This window comes from Lethenteron reissneri, chromosome 59, assembly GCF_015708825.2.
Source record: "Lethenteron reissneri isolate LAM-NWPU_2019-01 chromosome 59, ASM1570882v1, whole genome shotgun sequence".
NCBI lineage: Eukaryota > Metazoa > Chordata > Hyperoartia > Petromyzontiformes > Petromyzontidae > Lethenteron > Lethenteron reissneri.
Window position 1 is genome coordinate 6,431,104 of NC_083837.1, and position 18,511 is coordinate 6,449,614.

The following is an 18,511-nucleotide window of genomic DNA, read 5'->3' on the forward strand; positions in this document are numbered from 1 at the left end:
CTGCCCATTAACTATCACTACCCATAGACTCAACACTACCCATAGACTCAACACTGCCCATAGACTCAACACTGCCCATAGACTAACATTACCCATAGACTCAACACTACCCATAGACTCAACACTGCCCATAGACTCAACACTGCCCATAGACTCAACACTGCCCATAGACTCAACACTACCCATAGACTCAACACTGCCCATAGACTCAGCACTGCCCATAGACTAACACTACCCCTAGACTCAACACTGCCCATTGACTATCACTACCCATAGACTCAACACTGCCCATAGACTCAACACTGCTCATAGACTCAACACTACCCATAGACTCAACACTGCCCATAGACTCAACACTGCCCATAGACTCAGCACTGCCCATAGACTAACACTACCCCTAGACTCAACACTGCCCATTAACTATCACTACCCATAGACTCAACACTGCCCATAGACTCAACACTGCTCATAGACTCAACACTACCCATAGACTCAACACTGCCCATAGACTCAACACTGCCCATAGACTCAGCACTGCCCATAGACTAACACTACCCCTAGACTCAACACTGCCCATTAACTATCACTACCCATAGACTCAACACTACCCATAGACTCAACACTGCTCATAGACTCAACACTGCCCATAGACTCAACACTGCCCATTAACTATCACTAGCCATAGACTCAACACTGCTCATAGACTCAACACTACCCATAGACTCAACACTGCTCATAGACTCAACACTGCCCATAGACTCAACACTGCCCATTAACTATCACTACCCATAGACTCAACACTGCCCATAGACTCAACACTACCCATAGACTCAACACTACCCATAGACTCAACACTACCCATAGACTCAAGGCCGAAATTATAATATATATTGGGGGGGGGGGGCACATCCCCCCCCCCAATATTCAAATATGCTCAAACTGTCCCCCCCAATATATTGCTATAAAATAGAATTCTGTTTATATGATTGTGTAGATTTGAAGCTTTCGTGACTGCAATGATTCATATTCTTAGGTTTCGGAGGCCTCCGAAACGTCGTGATTTTTGTTTTATTTTATTTTATTTTCATTAATTTTGATGTTTTACCTACGTGACTTTACCGAAAAAACCTAAGAATATATATGATTGTGGTTATGGTTGTACTTTATTAATCCCTAATCTCTGCCATTACATACAATGAAACAAGAAAAGGTAAAAAAGAAAAACAGAGCAATGTAATACAATACACTATTAGATATTATTGTACAAAAAAAGTACATCCGATGTGTTAGTGAATGTATTTATATTTTAGGGAGGAAATGGCAAGAAATAAGTTTCAAATTTAGACTTTTTTCTGGGGGGGGGGACCCCCAGACCCCCTGGACGATTTGGTCCCCCCCAATGTTGACTCCATGGCTACGGCCTTGTAATGACTCAATGCCCCCCGATAATCGCAGCGATGCCCCACGCCACTGTCTGGGCTTGAACCAGCTGAATGTGATACTGTTAGTTGTTGCTCCGCATCTACATCATCATCATCATCAGCCGTACGTACGAACGAGCGAACGAAAGAAGAAGTCTATCTATGCCTGCCGCAAAATAAATACGGTTACAAGTTTTTACACCGGTGGTTTTCATTCGGTTACCGGTGATATAACAACAGTATCCATAAGAGGGTTTTTTGGGTTAGATCGCGTAAATATATAAATGTGTCGATAAACCCGCCACCACCCCACACAGCCAATTAGTATGGTTTGTCACGTAGACAGAACATGCCAATTCGTCACTAGTACAGTACGAGAGCAAAGCCGCCACATTTACAATCTTAGCACGACGTTTCGTCGGTAATTACACATAGCTTCATCAGGCGACGGCCAGATTTTTGAAGAAATCCTCCTGTTGCGTTCCTTAAATATAGGCGTAGATGTGGTGGCGTCACTTGTGTACCCTTGAGCGAAGTGGTGGGAAGGGGAGGAGATTAATGAATGCATATAAATGCATACCACTAATAACAACAGCAGCAGCAGCAACAACCTCGAATAATGAAGATCAATGCCTCTCCCATGGCAGGCGAGGCCCCACGATCCACGCACTCCAAGGCGGTGGTGGTGGTGACCGTGGTTGTGGTGACCGTAGTAGTGCCCCCCGCCCACCACCACCGGGGGGCCTTCACGAGGGCTTCCCGCTGAACTCGTCATGCGGAGCGCGGGGTCAGAGGCCTGGCACCTGCCCCCATCTTTGACCCCTGTGCCCTCTTCCCTCCACCCAGGGCTTACGGGTGGTGCCATGCGGTGGCGGCAGCACAAAGCCTCGCTCGGCGACAAGAAAGAGAAGAAGAAAAAGTGCAACTCGTGACCCCTAAGGGTCGCAATGATTTATATTTTTCAACATTTAAGTTTCGACAAACTTTCGCTGGCCTTTAACGTCGGTAAAAGCGCAGCCCTGCGATTGCGTGCTGGCGGAAGGGCGAGCTCTGGGGAGCGCCACTTTTTAGGCTCCTCAAAAATGTGAATTTGGCCTACTCTTCCCACGCCTGGCCAGACGTCTTGGGAGAGTTGAGAGTACCCGTACTTTACCCCGCCACCACGACCGCACGCGGCATGCCGAGCGACCGACCGTGGTTACATCTACGGGACCTTTTTGGCAGTATGGGAAATGATGAAAAACAAGAATATGTTTTACCCTTTCAGGCAATAAAGCAGGAGGTGTTAAGCTGTTCAAACACCAAATAGAACCCTTTTGCAAGGCATCACGCTCGCATGAACCACACGTGCTTGTGGCAAAACATGCAAACGAACATGCTCTGATGATGATACACGCATTGTCTTTGAAGCCGATTGGCCTATAACAGAGACAGCAACCTTCTTTACAGCAGGCGTCAGGGTCGGGATGGAACCCACGACCTCCTGTATACCAGGCGAGGTAGTTAACATCTCCTGGCCACCGTGATGATGGTGAGATACTTTTGACTTTCAAACTACTTTTATTGCCGCTAGCAGCAACAGCACTGGGGGCGATTTCGATGCGAAATACAAAGTCACCAGTGACAAATAACACAAACACTATAAAAACACGCGCCGTGGCGATTGGCGCGCTACGCGCAACGCAAAAAAGTCACGTGGTGGTGCTCGTCACGCCCGGCGACGGAGCACGTGAGAAGGTGACAAGGAGGGTGGCGTTCCACGCTGGTACAGAGGCCTCTTCTGGCCCCCTCACCACCAGTGTTAGACCAGTTTCAAGGACATTGTAGATATTAATTATAATGATTAATTATCAGAGCATGTTCGCCACAAGTGTGCGTGGTTAATGCAGACTTGATGCCGTGCAAAAAGGTATCCATTTGGTGTCTGAATATCTTAACACGACTCCTGTTTTATTGCCAGAAAGGGTACAAACCCATTCTTATTTCACGCTTTCTATTAACTCACTCTGTCTGTTGCTGTTGTTGTCGTATCCTCAAATCTTGTAACTCAATTTTAACCCACTTCCCAATGTGGTATCGACTGCAAACTTGGTATACTTATGTCATACTGATGACAATACTGTACTATATTTTATTTAAAAAAAAATTGTAAACATTAATTTTTCTATGTTATGTTTCGGCTTGGCTCTAATTGTCCACGGTCAACTGACGTTGTTCTGTAAATCACCAGGACCCCTTATGTGATGGCAAACTTCGGGGCCACTTCCTGGAGTCGTGAAGGTTTGCCATTACGAGTACATTTCATGAAAGTGTGTTTAAAAATAAATATTTTTAAATATTAATTATTTTTCATCATTTTGGATACTGGCAAAAAGTTTCCAAAGATATAGCTGCTCGACCCGAGCTATACGTGTTCTGATCCTTGCATTGTCTGTGTGCTCTTCGCCTTTTGGCGTTCTCTGGTCTGACACTGTTGGTACAAAGCCAGTGATTGGGTGGACAATTGCATTGTGTTTGTCGTTGTAGCGTTCTTACCCAGTGCCTCTACTGGACATCCGTGAAATAGAACTTCATAGCTCATCGGATTACTCCAGAATAAATACATATTTTGATTCTGTTTGGGGAGTTGGGGCGCTGCCCTACTTAAGTATCTGCTGAATATTGTAACAATAATTTCCAGACAATGTAGTTTAAAAAAATAAACATTTAAGTCAAAAATAACTTACACAAGGTACTAATTTAAGTAATTTTCGTTCGGTTGTTTTCCTTTCATTTAGAATCAGTTCCTAATGGAATCGCTCCACTAAAGATCGAGTGTAGATCTGCAAGATCTTACGTGTATAATTGTGTTTTATCTTCTTAAGCCGCTACTTGTAATCCGGATAGGCATGCGTGCTTCACATTTAAAACTGGAGTGTGCTGATGAGTCACATGGCCTCACGAGTATCTAAAACCGGTCCTGGGCCTCCCCTAGGTCGACTCAGCCTCAAATGAGTACTTGGTGTGATGTGTAAACATCGTCACTAGGGAAACAAAGGTGGCCGGGCGTGGTGTTGACCACCCACCCCTTCGTGTGCCGTGCCGGCCTTCATAGGTGCTCGCTAACAGCACTTGCCCCTACAATCAGTTAAGGCTACACGAGGGATCTTTGTTTTGTGCACCGCGGTTTCTTTTTATGCACTCGGTTAAAGCCACTGCTGATTTTGCTTGTTGTGGTCTGTGAGGCTGGGCGGCCAGGTCAGAGGTTCCATACTGCCAAGCAACTTGTATGATAATTGGTTTATTGTTTACAAGCAGTTATCTTCAATTTAGAATTTTTATTTTTTATTTTGCACATTTGTATCATAACAATTATAAAATGCTGTGCTTTTTCTTTAATGACAACAGAGGGTCAGGGAAGGCATGGGTCTGGGGCTCTTGTGCCGTGCGACCAGGGGGCTCTGAACACCGCCCACTCTGTCGGCCGTCGGGGAAAAATATGGCACCAATTGACTCCTCGTGCTAAACGCACCGGGCAATGGAGGCCCTCAGCATGGGCCGGGTGGCTCTGTGGAGGTTATTGAACCACGGGGTCGACGAGTTGAAAGTCAGAGTGGATTGGCTTTTGTTGATAGCTTTTGCCGTCTGTACATATCTCTCTCTCTCCGTATTCTTCGAACGCTGGGGAGCCGGACAAGCCCTCTGTACCAGCGTGGATGGCACCCTCGTGTTCACCTTCTGAAGCGCTCGCTCGTCACCGTGGCGTGCGCGATGACCACCACAACCACGTGACTTTTCTTTCGTGTTGTGCGCGGTGCTTTTAGCGCCACAGCGCGTGGATTTGTAGCTTTAAATTTAATTTGTTTGCTGGTGATTTTGTGTATTTCATATCGGAATCGCCTCCAGTGCTTTTGCTGCTGGCGGCAATAAAAGTTGTTTAAAAGTCAAAAGTCTCTCTCTCTCTCGTCTCCATCTCTTATCTCGCTCGTCGGCTTCCTCTGTTGACGTCTCTCTTTGGGCTGCATCTCTGCCCCGACTGGACATCTGCGAACAAGAGCTTCCTAGCTCATCGGATTCCTCCTGCAGTCGAAACAAAGGTTGCGATTCTGATCGCTCCGTAGGCCGTAGCTCAGTGGGCCTTTGCAAAAGAGCCTTGGTCTGCGTTGCGCCGTTATTTAGCACGTGGCAGAAGACATTGGAAAACCAACTGCAATGTCAACAGCTGTAGTGCATGACAGCATCGTTTAGCATGAGGCTGCGTTCAGCACTCAAAGGCTAACGGTGTGATTGAGAAGAATAAAATGGCATCTTACAAAGTCATCTCTGGCTCAACATCCTATCCCCTCAGCGATGGGCTCATTGAATCGGCAAGCCCGCGACGGAAAGTTACATCACAGCACGTTGCCTCGGCACCCAAAACTCATCAAATGTTGGAAGCTAAGTTCGCGTTGGAGCCTGAGTAACCATTGGTGGGCTGGGAGTACACCAGGTGTTGTAGGCTTGGGCTAGGAACTGGCCAAGCGGTGGCGATACAGCGATTGGTGAATTCATCTGTGCGGATCTTTAAATATCACTGCCTCGTATGTGTGGAGATTCTCTAAACGTTCATACATGGAATTGGTCGACGCATCACCAAGCATAAGCCTCCCAAAACGGGGTTTTGAGACTTGGGAAGGACATTGTGGGTACATAAATGGCATTGTTATTATTATCATCGCAGAAAGTCACATCACGTTGCTCTGTTGTGTCCCGATGCTTCTATAGCCCTGCCAAGACTCCTCGGGCTGACGGAGTGAATCACTGGTCTGAATACGAAAAAAGAGATTTGCATGTATTTAGCACTCACATGCAACTTTCGCCCCGCACCCAAAAGTACTTCGACAAAATGCTGCAGAAGTAATAAGAATATCGGCAGAGGAATAATTGCTTTGGAGGGAGATGGGGGGGAGAGATGTGGGAGAGATGTTGGAGAGATGTGGGGGAGATGTGGGGGAGGTGTGGGGTAGACGTGGGGGAGACGTGGGGGAGATGTGGGGGAGATGTGGGGGAGACGTGGGGGAGATGTGGGGGAGATGTGGGGGAGACGTGGGGTAGACGTGGGGGAGACGTGGGGGAGATGTGGGGGAGATGTGGGGGAGACGTGGGGGAGATGTGGGGGAGATGTGGGGGAGATGTGGGGGAGGTGTGGGGTAGATGTGGGGGAGATGTGGGGGAGATGTGGGGGAGATGTGGGGGAGATGTGGGAGAGATGTGGGGGAGATGTGGGGGAGGTGTGGGGTAGATGTGGGGGAGACGTGGGGTAGATGTGGGGGAGATGTGGGGTAGACGTGGGGGAGATGTGGGGGAGATGTGGGGTAGACGTGGGGGAGGTGTGGGGTAGATGTGGGGGAGACGTGGGGTAGCTGTGGAAGAAAAACGCCCTGCTCAGAGGCTCAATCGCCGTCTCCCAAGCCACCAGCGGAACGCAGCGACGGGCTCGTGGGAAGAGCGCGGCACAGACAGCAAATCGAAGTGTCGGTCCGAGACCACGGAGCACCTCAGGCAACGCCGATCACTCTTTTATTTAGAGCGCCTTTAGGTGGTGTCCGTTTAATTGTCATTCCCCCGCACCTCCGATTGGCATGGTTGGCTATGTACGGTGCGAAAGAAGTTCAACATACATACATACACACTACAATACACTGCACACTACTTTATACTACACTATACACTACACTATTGTAGAGGTGTATTTGTGCATGGGCACGGATAGCTAACAAACACAAGGGGCGTGGTTAGAGCCGTACACAGAGGAGGTGCTCACACCGACGTCCGCACCTGCATCCCCCACGGGCCCCTCCCGGGGGCCGAGTACTATAAAAGGTGGTGAGCCGGAGGGCTCGAGGTCGAGTATTAGCTTAAACCAGCGAAGAGTGAAGACCAGCTAGAATAGGCCCCGGAACTCCCCTGGCTCGCTGTCCTTGTCAGGGCCGACCAGGGCAAGCCGGTGGCGTGGCCTCGAGAGCCCAGACTGACGTTCTTGTAAGAGCCGGTCTGGAGACTCAGGGTGCCGGGATCCCAGCTTGACCAGGGCTGGGATAGGTAGCCTCCCCTAGCTCCGTAGTGGAGGACTTGGGCGCAGGTTAGCGGGGTTAGATGTTGTGTCTCCCTGTAGCCGAGTGAAGGGGACGATACCCTCTTAAGTACTGTGTGTACCCGTTACTGTGCACAAGTTGGTGTTAATAAATAAGTGTGCCTCAGACCCCGTCGTCAAAGCCTCCTGAATACTTACTACACTATTATACACTACACACTACACTACTGTATACTACACTATACGCTACACTATTATACACTACAATACTATACACTACACAACTACACTATACACTACAATATATTACAATACTATACACTACACTACCATACACTACACTATACACTACAATACTATACACTACACTACCATACAATACACTACACACACTACACTATACACTGCAATACTATACACTACACTACCATACACTACACTACACACACTACACTATACACTACAATATATTACAATACGACTATATACTACACTACACACACTACACTACGATATCTTGCAATACTATACACTTCACTACGATACACAACACTACCATACTAAATTGGAAACTCATTCCCTTAGAGCTGCTTTTTGTGTTTAGTTTGTTGTCCTTCCCCCGCACCTCCGACGAGCACGGTCGGCTACGTACGGTGCCAAAGAAGTTCAACGTGCACACAAAGCAATACACGCGCGTGCACATGCGCCACCAATCCCACAACCTTCCGCAGATCCCACAAAAGGGCAGTCGCGCAGTTACGATGGGCTACACGTGGGTGGAGTGGGCCGGGTAGCCGAGAGCCTGGGTTCGAATCCTGCCCGTGGCTAAACCGCGTACTCAAGCGCAGTGAGTTGGTGGTCTCAGCCCAGCGACGAATGACCGCATTTTTTTAATATCAAAAACATTACATTTACACCTCAGTTTGATTAATTCTAGCTCTTTGTAAATGTCCGAACGATGGTCCACTTTGTTGAGCTATGTTTTGTGGGCAGGTCGCTTCTGAAAAACAAGTTCATACCTCGGTGGGCTTTGCCTGGCAGGATGAGGATGTTTTTTTGTTGCCTGTGTTTGGGTGATTTGTTTACCTTTCTTGTACTTTAGACTCCGATCGTGTTTTTGTGTTTGTTGTTGTGACGTTCTTACCCAGTTAAAATAGCTTTATAGCTCATCGAATTTCTCCATTATGAATAAAATATTCTCATTTTGAAAGTGTTAAAGATTATGATTTGTCTCTGAAGCAGAGCATTTGGGCAAGTTCTGCCCCCTTTTGTGCGCAACAGAGGTTGCCTGAAGAGATCTCGGAGGTAGCTCTGTGATATCCATTTCTGTGGGCCCGTTCTATGAACACCAAGGGTTGCAATGTTCAGTGCGAGGTCTGAATGTATTATTATGAATATTATTTAAGACCGAAACAGGAGGAGGAGGATTTCTCCACAACTCTGTCTGTCGCCTGATGATACTAGTTGTTGTAATTATCGGCACTCGAATTGTAAATGTTGTGGTGGGTTTACTCTCCAACACACAACCGCTGTAGTGCTGAACTAATAACGAATTGATACGTTTTGTTTACGAGACAAACCCTACTAATTGGCTGTGTCGGGTGGTGGCGGGTTTAACGGCACATTTATATTTCCGCCATCTAACCCAAACAAACCACTGTTATGGATGAATGGATTATGTTTCTCATGACCCGACGCCGATAGCACAATCAGGATAACAGGATAAGCGTGGGGGTGGGGGAGAGGCAATGAATGTAAAGTATAAAAAAATAACAACATCCAAGCACTAGCCAGGAAACGGGCTCAGCAAGTCGAGCAGTGACGGGACAAAAAAAGGGACCCACGGCGCTCACGGTGATTCCCACGGCGCACGTGGACCGCGTCTTTTAGGAGCCATAGGACAACCCCAGCGCTAGCAGATTGGGAGAGGGCCTCAGCACCACCGGCGTACACCCTTAAAAAGCTGCATGGAAAACCCCAAAGGGCGATCACGTAATTAATTCTGCTCTCAGCGTGGCATGACCCCAGCGTGGCATGACCCCAGCGTGGCATGACCCCAGCAAGTCCTGGGGAGGAATCTTAATCTCACTATGGCAGCTCAAGTCCAACTCAGGCCCTGGGAGTAATGCTACCAGAGTTTCTTTGTTTCCTCCGGTGTGGTGCAAGTCTCAGAATGGATGTCCCACAGCATTCGTGAATATCAGGACTGGGCTCATGGAAGTACGGGGAGCAGGCGCTGAAGTGAGCGTGCCACCTCGTGCCCTGCAGCCTGGCACCAGTCGGGGAGGGGTCTCGGCGCCAGGTCTCAAGTTTCCTGGCCTCATGCTCGATGGGCGAGATGTTAACTACCTCGCCTGGTATGCAGGAGATTGTGGGTTCGATCCCCACCCTGACGCCTGCTGTATATTTGGAGTTTGCGTGTCTCCCTCTCTCCCCGTGTGGATTTTTCTCCGGGTCCTCCGGTTTTTCCCTCCACATTTAGAATCAACATCACGCCTTTAGAGTATTTGGCCACATTCCCTTTCCACGTGAACGACCACTTTGCTGAGCTATCATTTGTTGCCAGGTGGCGTCTGAAAACGATCTATGCAGCTCAGAGGGCCTTACTTGGTAAAATAAAACATAGTTTAGTTTTACTACAAGGTCCCACCGTGTCCGTCCAGTGCTCGCCGAGCTGCATTGGCTTCCAGTTGCCAAACGAATACATTCTAAGGTGGCACTCATTACACACAGAGTGCTTTCCACAGATTAACCACGATATCTTGGCTGATCTCATCAAGGACCATAAACCATCATCATGCGAACTCCGGTCATGCTTGCAGAGGCAGCTTTTGGCCACTTTGTTGAGCTATCATTTGTGATAGCCAGGTCGCTTCTGACAAATATATATGTAGCTCAGCTTGGGGAGGGCTTCTTCCAGCAGTGGATAGACAATGGCTGATTCATTTAAAATATAGTTTAGTTGTAGATGATGCGAGGAAATAGGCGGAGCTACCTCAGAAGTAGGCGGGGCTAGCGGTGTAGTGGGTGTGGCCATGTACAAAGTGGGCGGCGCTCACGGAGGAATGGGCTGCCAGCCGCACGCGAGTCCTGGCTTTAGCCAGTCAAGACATTTGGAAGCCTTAGCCGCACACACTGAGTCCTTACCCACCTGAACCCACTCCGCATCACCATCGCAATGACTTCACGCGGCGGACCCGGCTTGGGGGGGGGGGCGCCTAGGGGAGGGGGGCGCCTAGGCGGGGGGAGCTCCCGTGGACGAGGGGAACCCGCGAGTCCTCACCTTCGTCTGGGTCGCTGGCGTTGAGGCTGACGACGGCGGCTCCCAGCGCCACGTCCTCGCACACTTCCACCTCCAGCCGCGAGCTCGCGAACGCCGGCGCGTTATCGTTGACGTCGAGCACGCTGACGTAGACCCGCGCGAGCGTCCCGCTGCCGTCGGAATTCCCAGCGTTGCCGACGACTCGGGGGGTGTCTCCGTCGCCGGCAGAAGCGTCGGGCGGATTCCCCAGCGGTGCCGAGCTCCCGGAAGCGACCCCCGATTCGCCGCCATCGCCGCCGCCGCTCGGGGGGTTCCGCGAGTCCCCGGCGGGAACGGCGGTGACGCTGAGCGTGAGCGCGTAAAAGGGGCGAGCCTCGCGGTCGAGCGAGCGGAGCAGGCGGATGGCGCCGCTGCGCCGGTCCACGAGGAACGTGTCCCCCCCCGCGTCGTCGTCATCCGCGAGCGAGAAATCCGCGAGAAGCCCCGGCTCTGGCGACGCGGCTGACACAGTGCCCACAGTGCTGCCTGGTCAAACAGATAACGACACAAACAATACGCAGAATTAACTCAATTATACTCGGCAGGTCGTATTTAAATCTTTATTCAGAGCCAGGCATTGGGACTGCCGAGACTGAAAGTTTTGTTTTCCAATTGCAATGATCCGCAGATGACACATATTCAACCCTTCCACATAAAGCACTGAACAGCGATTAACAACAACTCAGGGTAATGTTTGACACACGAATGCAATTTTCCAGTAGTACGCAGCTAAGGTACGTTGAACTTATACTGGTAGGAACGAAGTGAACCAGCCTACAATAGATTATATCGTCCGTCCGTCCGTCCGATGTCCGATTAGGTGTAGCAACATCGCCCCCTACTGCAAACACTTGGCAGGACCCTACTCCTCAAACTCTCCCTTCGTATCGTACCCCCGCGTGTGTGAAAGGGAGTTAATGTTTAACAATGTTACATTCCCTAATGTTTTTAAATAGAAACATTTACATTTAAAGCGTTTACATAAATAATTAAAACATTTAAATTACAAATTAACTCACAACGGCCTAAAGCCTACAGCTAGGCCTAAAGCCTAGAACTAGGCCTCAAACTCTCCGTTCGTATCGTCCGATTAGGTGTAGCAACATCGCCCCCTACTGCAAGGACCCTACAAAAACCTTTAGACTCAGTGAGGCTTTCCTGGCTAAACAAGTGTAATAATACATTATGTTTATATTCTTTAGTTATTCGTTCCTACCAGCCCACCCCGCAGGGACCTGTTTTTGCACCGTACGTAGCCATCCGTGCTAATCGGAGGTGGGGTTTCGGGAGGGTGTGATGCAGAGGTGGAGCAGTGGCTCGGAGTGCACGGAACTTGGCGACCTGAGTTCAATTCATGGCCACGGGTCACATCAGCAGCGAGTGATATCTGAACCTGTCCTGTGCCTGCCGTTCACCAACCTGCACTGACCAGCGTGGTGAAGTATGGTCAAACAACCCCCATGCATTCATTCAACTGCCGTGCCAGAGATGAAATCGAACTGGCGAACAGCTGGATTGGAGGTCCGGTGGTGTGCTGCTGATTGTGACAGCATTGTGTGTGGCAGCTGTCTTTGTTTTTCAGTAAAAAAGCCAAACACATAGTGTTTATTTTGACTCTGGACATTTATTGTTTTCAGAATCAGAGTATGTATTTATACTGGAGAAACCCGATGTGCCATGCAGCAATTTTTTCACAGATTTTTGTTCCAATTGTTTTTTCACAGATATTCATGTGGTTACCGGTATTTTTTGTTTGTTACTTGGGTGCAATTGTGAATAAGAGCCATATCAGACATGAGTACATCGAATCTGCATCATCATTGGGTTCACTGCAACTCAAAAACTCAGCCACCTACAAGGCACGTGGTGAAGTTAGGAGACATCTCGTGTGTGAGCTCGGGGCATTTGAAGGCCTGAAGACCAGAATCGGTGATCTCGACGACATCAGGGAGGCATTTCCTTATCCTGCTGCCGCCGCTGCTGCTGCTGCTGGTACCTGGGGCCGAGTCCTCGGGCACCGTGAAGACGAACGCCCGCCGCTCGAACCGCGCCAGGGACACGGCCGCCCGCCCATCGCCTCCGCCCGTCTGGCACGCGCAGCGGCACTGCCACGGAGAGCAAAACGGAAACACGGCGGTGACGCCAAAGGCGGGGCGACAGCGCCGGGGTGATGCGCCGCCGGGCCACTACAGAGGTTTCATGGGTTCGGATTATCCGGCGGCTGCCCCTGATGAAGAATACGGTCAAACACTTACGCGTCCGTCTCTTTCGGAGAAAATGCGTCGTGACGGATTAGTGCAGGCCGGTAAAAAAAAACACGTGAGTTTCAAAGCGGTCCACATTCTCTTCAAATTCAAGTTCAAGTTCATTTATTAGGTAGAGCCCTGTGAGCCATTCGGCTCTTGAATCGGGTGCAACCACAACAAACAAAAACATGATAAAGAAAACATCTTAAAGTGACTATGTGACTAAGTGCAAACAGAAAATCCAAGAAAAGACAGCAAAATATTGCAGAAAAAACACCGTACACCAACGCTGTGTGCAAAAATCCCAGTGGGATGCAAGTCAAACAACAACAACAACCACAAGACAACTTAGATTTTGATGGCATGGCTGACACAGTGCCCAAGGCGCTGCCTGGTCCAACAAACAAGCAGTGCCGGATTATTATCCTCGTAGCAAAAGTAGCTGCATATGCTACGGGCCCCGCGCTAAATGCTTTCAAGCTATTCTGCACTTACTCTATTACTACAGTACTATACCGCATTAAACTTTTACGAACGACTGGGCGTTTAATGTTAGCGATTTGTTGTATTATCTGGCTGTATAGCAAGTAAAAAAGAATACAATTTCTTTACTATGAAAGTAAAAAAAATGTGTGTTTTTATATTTTTGCATTTTTGTTTTAATTTAAGGGTTTATTTATAACATATTCTCCAGGCCCCGCACTACCTTAATCCGGCACTGCAAATAAGCAAACAACAAATACAAGCATAAACAAGTGAATATTCAGGAAATCGTCATCAAAATATTCATTTAAAAACCTTTCTTTAAAACCGCGATGCAGTTCTTCAAGAACGATTGATTGTTTTTTTTTGCATAATTCGCAGTGAATTTTTAAAGTTCCCGTGACATAATTCGCAAGGGGCGCCAGCGTCATGGCCCCCGAATTTTTCAAAATTACACCGTCAACTTACTCAGTTGGGACGTACGTAGTAGGGATTATTGCCCTCTGTTGCGAAAACAGACTTGGCAAGGAGACTCAGCGGGTGGTATGCACTTTACGTTGAACTTCTTTCGCATCGTACGTAGCCTACCGTGCTCATTGGAGGTGCAGTGTTGAGTCTATGGGCAGTGTTGAGTCTATGGGCAGTGTTGAGTCTATGGGCAGTGTTGAGTCTATGGGCAGTGTTGAGTCTATGGGCAGTGTTGAGTCTATGGGCAGTGTTGAGTCTATGGGCAGTGTTGAGTCTATGGGCAGTGTTGAGTCTATGGGCAGTGTTGAGTCTATGGGCAGTGTTGAGTCTATGGGCAGTGTTGAGTCTATGGGTAGTGTTGAGTCTATGGGTAGTGTTGAGTCTATGGGCAGTGTTGAGTCTATGGGCAGTGTTGAGTCTATGGGCAGTGTTGAGTCTATGGGCAGTGTTGAGTCTATGGGTAGTGTTGAGTCTATGGGCAGTGTTGAGTCTATGGGCAGTGTTGAGTCTATGGGCAGTGTTGAGTCTATGGGCAGTGTTGAGTCTATGGGCAGTGTTGAGTCTATGGGCAGTGTTGAGTCTATGGGCAGTGTTGAGTCTATGGGTAGTGTTGAGTCTATGGGTAGTGTTGAGTCTATGGGCAGTGTTGAGTCTATGGGTAGTGTTGAGTCTATGGGCAGTGTTGAGTCTATGGGTAGTGTTGAGTCTATGGGTAGTGTTGAGTCTATGGGTAGTGTTGAGTCTATGGGCAGTGTTGAGTCTATGGGCAGTGTTGAGTCTATGGGCAGTGTTGAGTCTATGGGCAGTGTTGAGTCTATGGGCAGTGTTGAGTCTATGGGCAGTGTTGAGTCTATGGGTAGTGTTGAGTCTATGGTGCAGTGTTGAGTCTATGGGCAGTGTTGAGTCTATGGGCAGTGTTGAGTCTATGGGTAGTGTTGAGTCTATGGGTAGTGTTGAGTCTATGGGCAGTGTTAAGTCTATGGGCAGTGTTGAGTCTATGGGCAGTTTTGAGTCTATGGGCAGTGTGAGTCTATGGGTAGTGTTGAGTCTATGGGCAGTGTTACGTCTATGGGCAGTGTTGAGTCTATGGGCAGTTTTTAGTCTATGGGCAGTGTGAGTCTATGGGTAGTGTTGAGTCTACGGGCAGTGTTGAGTCTATGGGTAATGTTGAGTCTATGGGTAGTGTTGAGTCTATGGGCAGTGTTGAGTCTATGGGTAGTGTTGAGTCTATGGGCAGTGTTAGTCAATGGGCAATATGTACGTTTAACTTCTTTCGCACCGTACATAGGCAACCGTGCAAATCGGAGGTGCAGGGGAAGGACAACAAATCAAGCGTCACAATGACAACGACGCACACACACGCACGCACGCACACACACACGGACGCACACACACACATGCACGCACACTTGCACACACTTGCACACACGCACACTTGCACAAACGCACGCACACACGCACGCACACAAGCACACACGCACGCACGCGCACGCACACGCATGCACGCACATCACGAACGCACGCACACACGCGCTCACACAGGCACGCACACACGCACACACGCACACACACGCACACACACGCACGCACGCGCTCGCACACGCACGCACACACGAACGCAAGCACACACGCGCTCACACACGCACGCACACACGCACACACACGCACACACGGACGCACACACGGCCACGCACACACACACACGCACACATGCGCGCTGAGCACACTTCGACACGCATTGCGATACGCAGGTCACAGATTTAAATGCAAAAGTCGTTCCTCGCATTAACTAAAACTAAACTAAATTTTAAACGAATCAGCCATGTTCTATCCACTGCTGGAAGAAGCCCTTCCCAAGCTGTCCCCATCTATCACAGTTCCGTGATGTTAGAAAATAAACTAAAACTTATTTTTAAAATCTTGATTTGAGGCTTTCGTGACTGCAGGAATCCATACTCTTTGGTTCTTTCGGTAAAGTCACGTAGGTAGAAAAATAAACATTTATATTATTTTTATTACATTTTTTCATTTTATTTTACCAGGTAAGGCCCAGTGAGCTGCTACGTAGCTCTTGTTCAGAAGCGACCTGGCCACAAATGATCGCCCAACGAAGTGGCTTCACGTCATCGTCGTCGCGTGGAAATGTACCGCAGCCAAAGACTCTAAGCGCGTGATGTTGATTCTGAATGTGGGGAGGAAAACCGGAGGACCCGGAGAAAAACCCACACGACCACAGGGAGAGAGAGAGACACGCAAACTACAAATATACAGCAGGCGTCAGGGTCATGATTGAACCCCACAACCTCCTGCATACCAGGCGAGAGAGTTAACATCTCCTAGCCACCGTGGCGCCTCAAGATAATCAATAGATGGTGGTGGTGGCATCTACATCTGCAGAACGCGATGAACCAGTGGCATCTACATCTACAGGAGATTATACAACCTTTAAATCCATCCCCCGTGCTTAGTGTGCATGCATTACAACATGTTTGGAATCGAAGGGAGTAAAGTTGGATTTACGAATAGATCGACTTATGAACAGACCTCTGGAACCGAACTCGTTCATAAGTAGAGGCACAGCACAGCACAGCACGGGAGACCTCCATGATCTCTTGTTGCTACTGCTGTGATCGCGCGTTCTACGTTATGCCCCTTGGGTAGAGGCGCGCATTGTGGATTTAAAGATCCGCACTCGAATCGGGAGATGCCGCTTGGCCACCGCTGCTCTGGGGCAGTGATTCTTCACCTGGGTGCACACTGAGCCCCCTGGGGAAGCGAGATGCCCTTTCTGGGGCGTAGCGAGACATGGACAGATTTCTTTTCGAAGGTAAATCGTCGAAAACACAAATTAAGCATGCGCATCTTCTTGGTTCTTTCGGTAAAGTCACGTGGAAGGGAAATAATAAAATAATAAAAATTAAACATAACAAAATACAATTCTCACGACGTTTCGGCCACAACGCAAGCAGCCGTCTTCAGGTGAAGAACAGGTCTGTCGGAAAGACAGCGTCTGACGAAGAAGCGTCTGACGCTGTCTTTCCGACAGAAGAAGCAGCAGACGCTGTCTTTCCGACAGACCTGTTCTTCACCTGAAGACGGCTGCTTGCGTTGAGGCCGAAACGTCGTGAGAATTGTATTTTATTATATATTTTTTATTATTTCCCTTCTACCTGACTTTGCCGAAAGAACCAAGAAGATGAATCCCTGCAGTCACGAAAGCTTTAAATCGAAATTTAAGCATGGGCACTTAAGTTGAACTTACTTTGTTTCATCAAACCCTATGTATTTATTAGCAGCAAAATTGAAGAACCGCTGCTCTCGAAAGGAGCGTTTGGCCGATTCCTTCCACGCCGGACAGACTTCTTGGAAGACGTGGGGGGTTACCCGCACTTTGCCCCAAGCACACGTGGCGCTGCCAGTCGACTCACTCCGTGGTCTACTCACTCACGATGCCGCTGAGTGGTGAGCGGTTGGGGAAGAGTATTGCAGAAACTTGCCCTATCGTTTCAGCAGTCATGCAATTTGCGTTTAGCGCTCCTATCGTGTCTGTGGGGGAAAAAAAAACTTCGTATCTCATCGGATTCTTGTCGTCCTTCCCCCGCGCCTCCAATGAGCACGTTTGGCTACGTGGGGTGCGAAAGAAGTTCAACATACATACTGCTCATAGACTAACACTGCTCATAGACTCATCACCGCACCTCTGATTAGCACGGTTTGCTACGTACGGTGCGAAAAAAGTTGAGCATACAGCATGTCCCCGGGTTGCGGAAGACCTGGCTTACGGAAGTAGGACCTCACGGAAAACGTACGGAAATGTACGCGCGAGTTACGTAAGCGCGAGGTGAGTGTGGCGCGGCGATGTTGCGCACGAACACCGCCAGAACGCCGCCTTGACCAAGCCTGAGCTTCACCACTAGAGTTAAAGTAAATTTATTTTTTTGTAGCGTTACCTAATTATTTTACTTTCGTATCGTACAGGACTGTATGCTGCAATACCATATGATGCGGTACTGAGAGAAAAGCAACTCGCAATCGGCTAGGGAAGGCTACGACTATTTCCGGCTATGGGATTTTATCTTGATTTTTGGGGGGGAAATTTTGTTCAGTTTCCGACATACTGAAAATTCGGGTTACGGATCATTCTGGAGAACCTAACCCTTCCGTAACCCGGGGACTGCCTGCACACACACACACGCCGATTACAAAGTCCGGTTCGCGTGCCAAGTGATCAAACTTCGCCCCTAATCCGTTGTAATCGCGAAGCATGTGCCGCGGTCGCTTTGTGACCGCCCCTTTGGGAGAGAGAGAGATGGCAGGAACGGGACCGGTGGAGACAAAGTGATGGTGTTCATCGCCCCTCGAGTCGAGCGGCGGCAGAACGCGCACCGGCGGAGCGAGCAGGTCAAGAGGCGAGGAGTGGGAGGAAAAACAAACGGCTTCGAGAGGCTTGACAAAAAGACACAGACAAAGGTGCCCCCCGTGTAGCCTGTAACAGACTGCAGGGGCAAGTGCTGTTAGCGAGTAGCACCTATGAAGGCCG

General features: G+C 48.9%; 1 protein-coding gene across 1 annotated transcript in view; it reads right to left on the bottom strand.

Moving 5' to 3' along the window:
* The window catches only part of LOC133357736 (protocadherin Fat 4-like), a 66,880-nt gene that overhangs the window by 39,434 nt on the left and 8,935 nt on the right, over positions 1–18,511 (bottom strand). Inside the window, exons 2-3 of the mRNA XM_061575830.1 lie at positions 12,771–12,879; positions 10,757–11,260 (exon numbers count right to left, since the gene is read on the bottom strand). Of these exons, the coding sequence (XP_061431814.1) occupies positions 10,757–11,260; positions 12,771–12,879 (613 nt within the window). The remainder of the gene's footprint in view (positions 1–10,756; positions 11,261–12,770; positions 12,880–18,511) is intronic.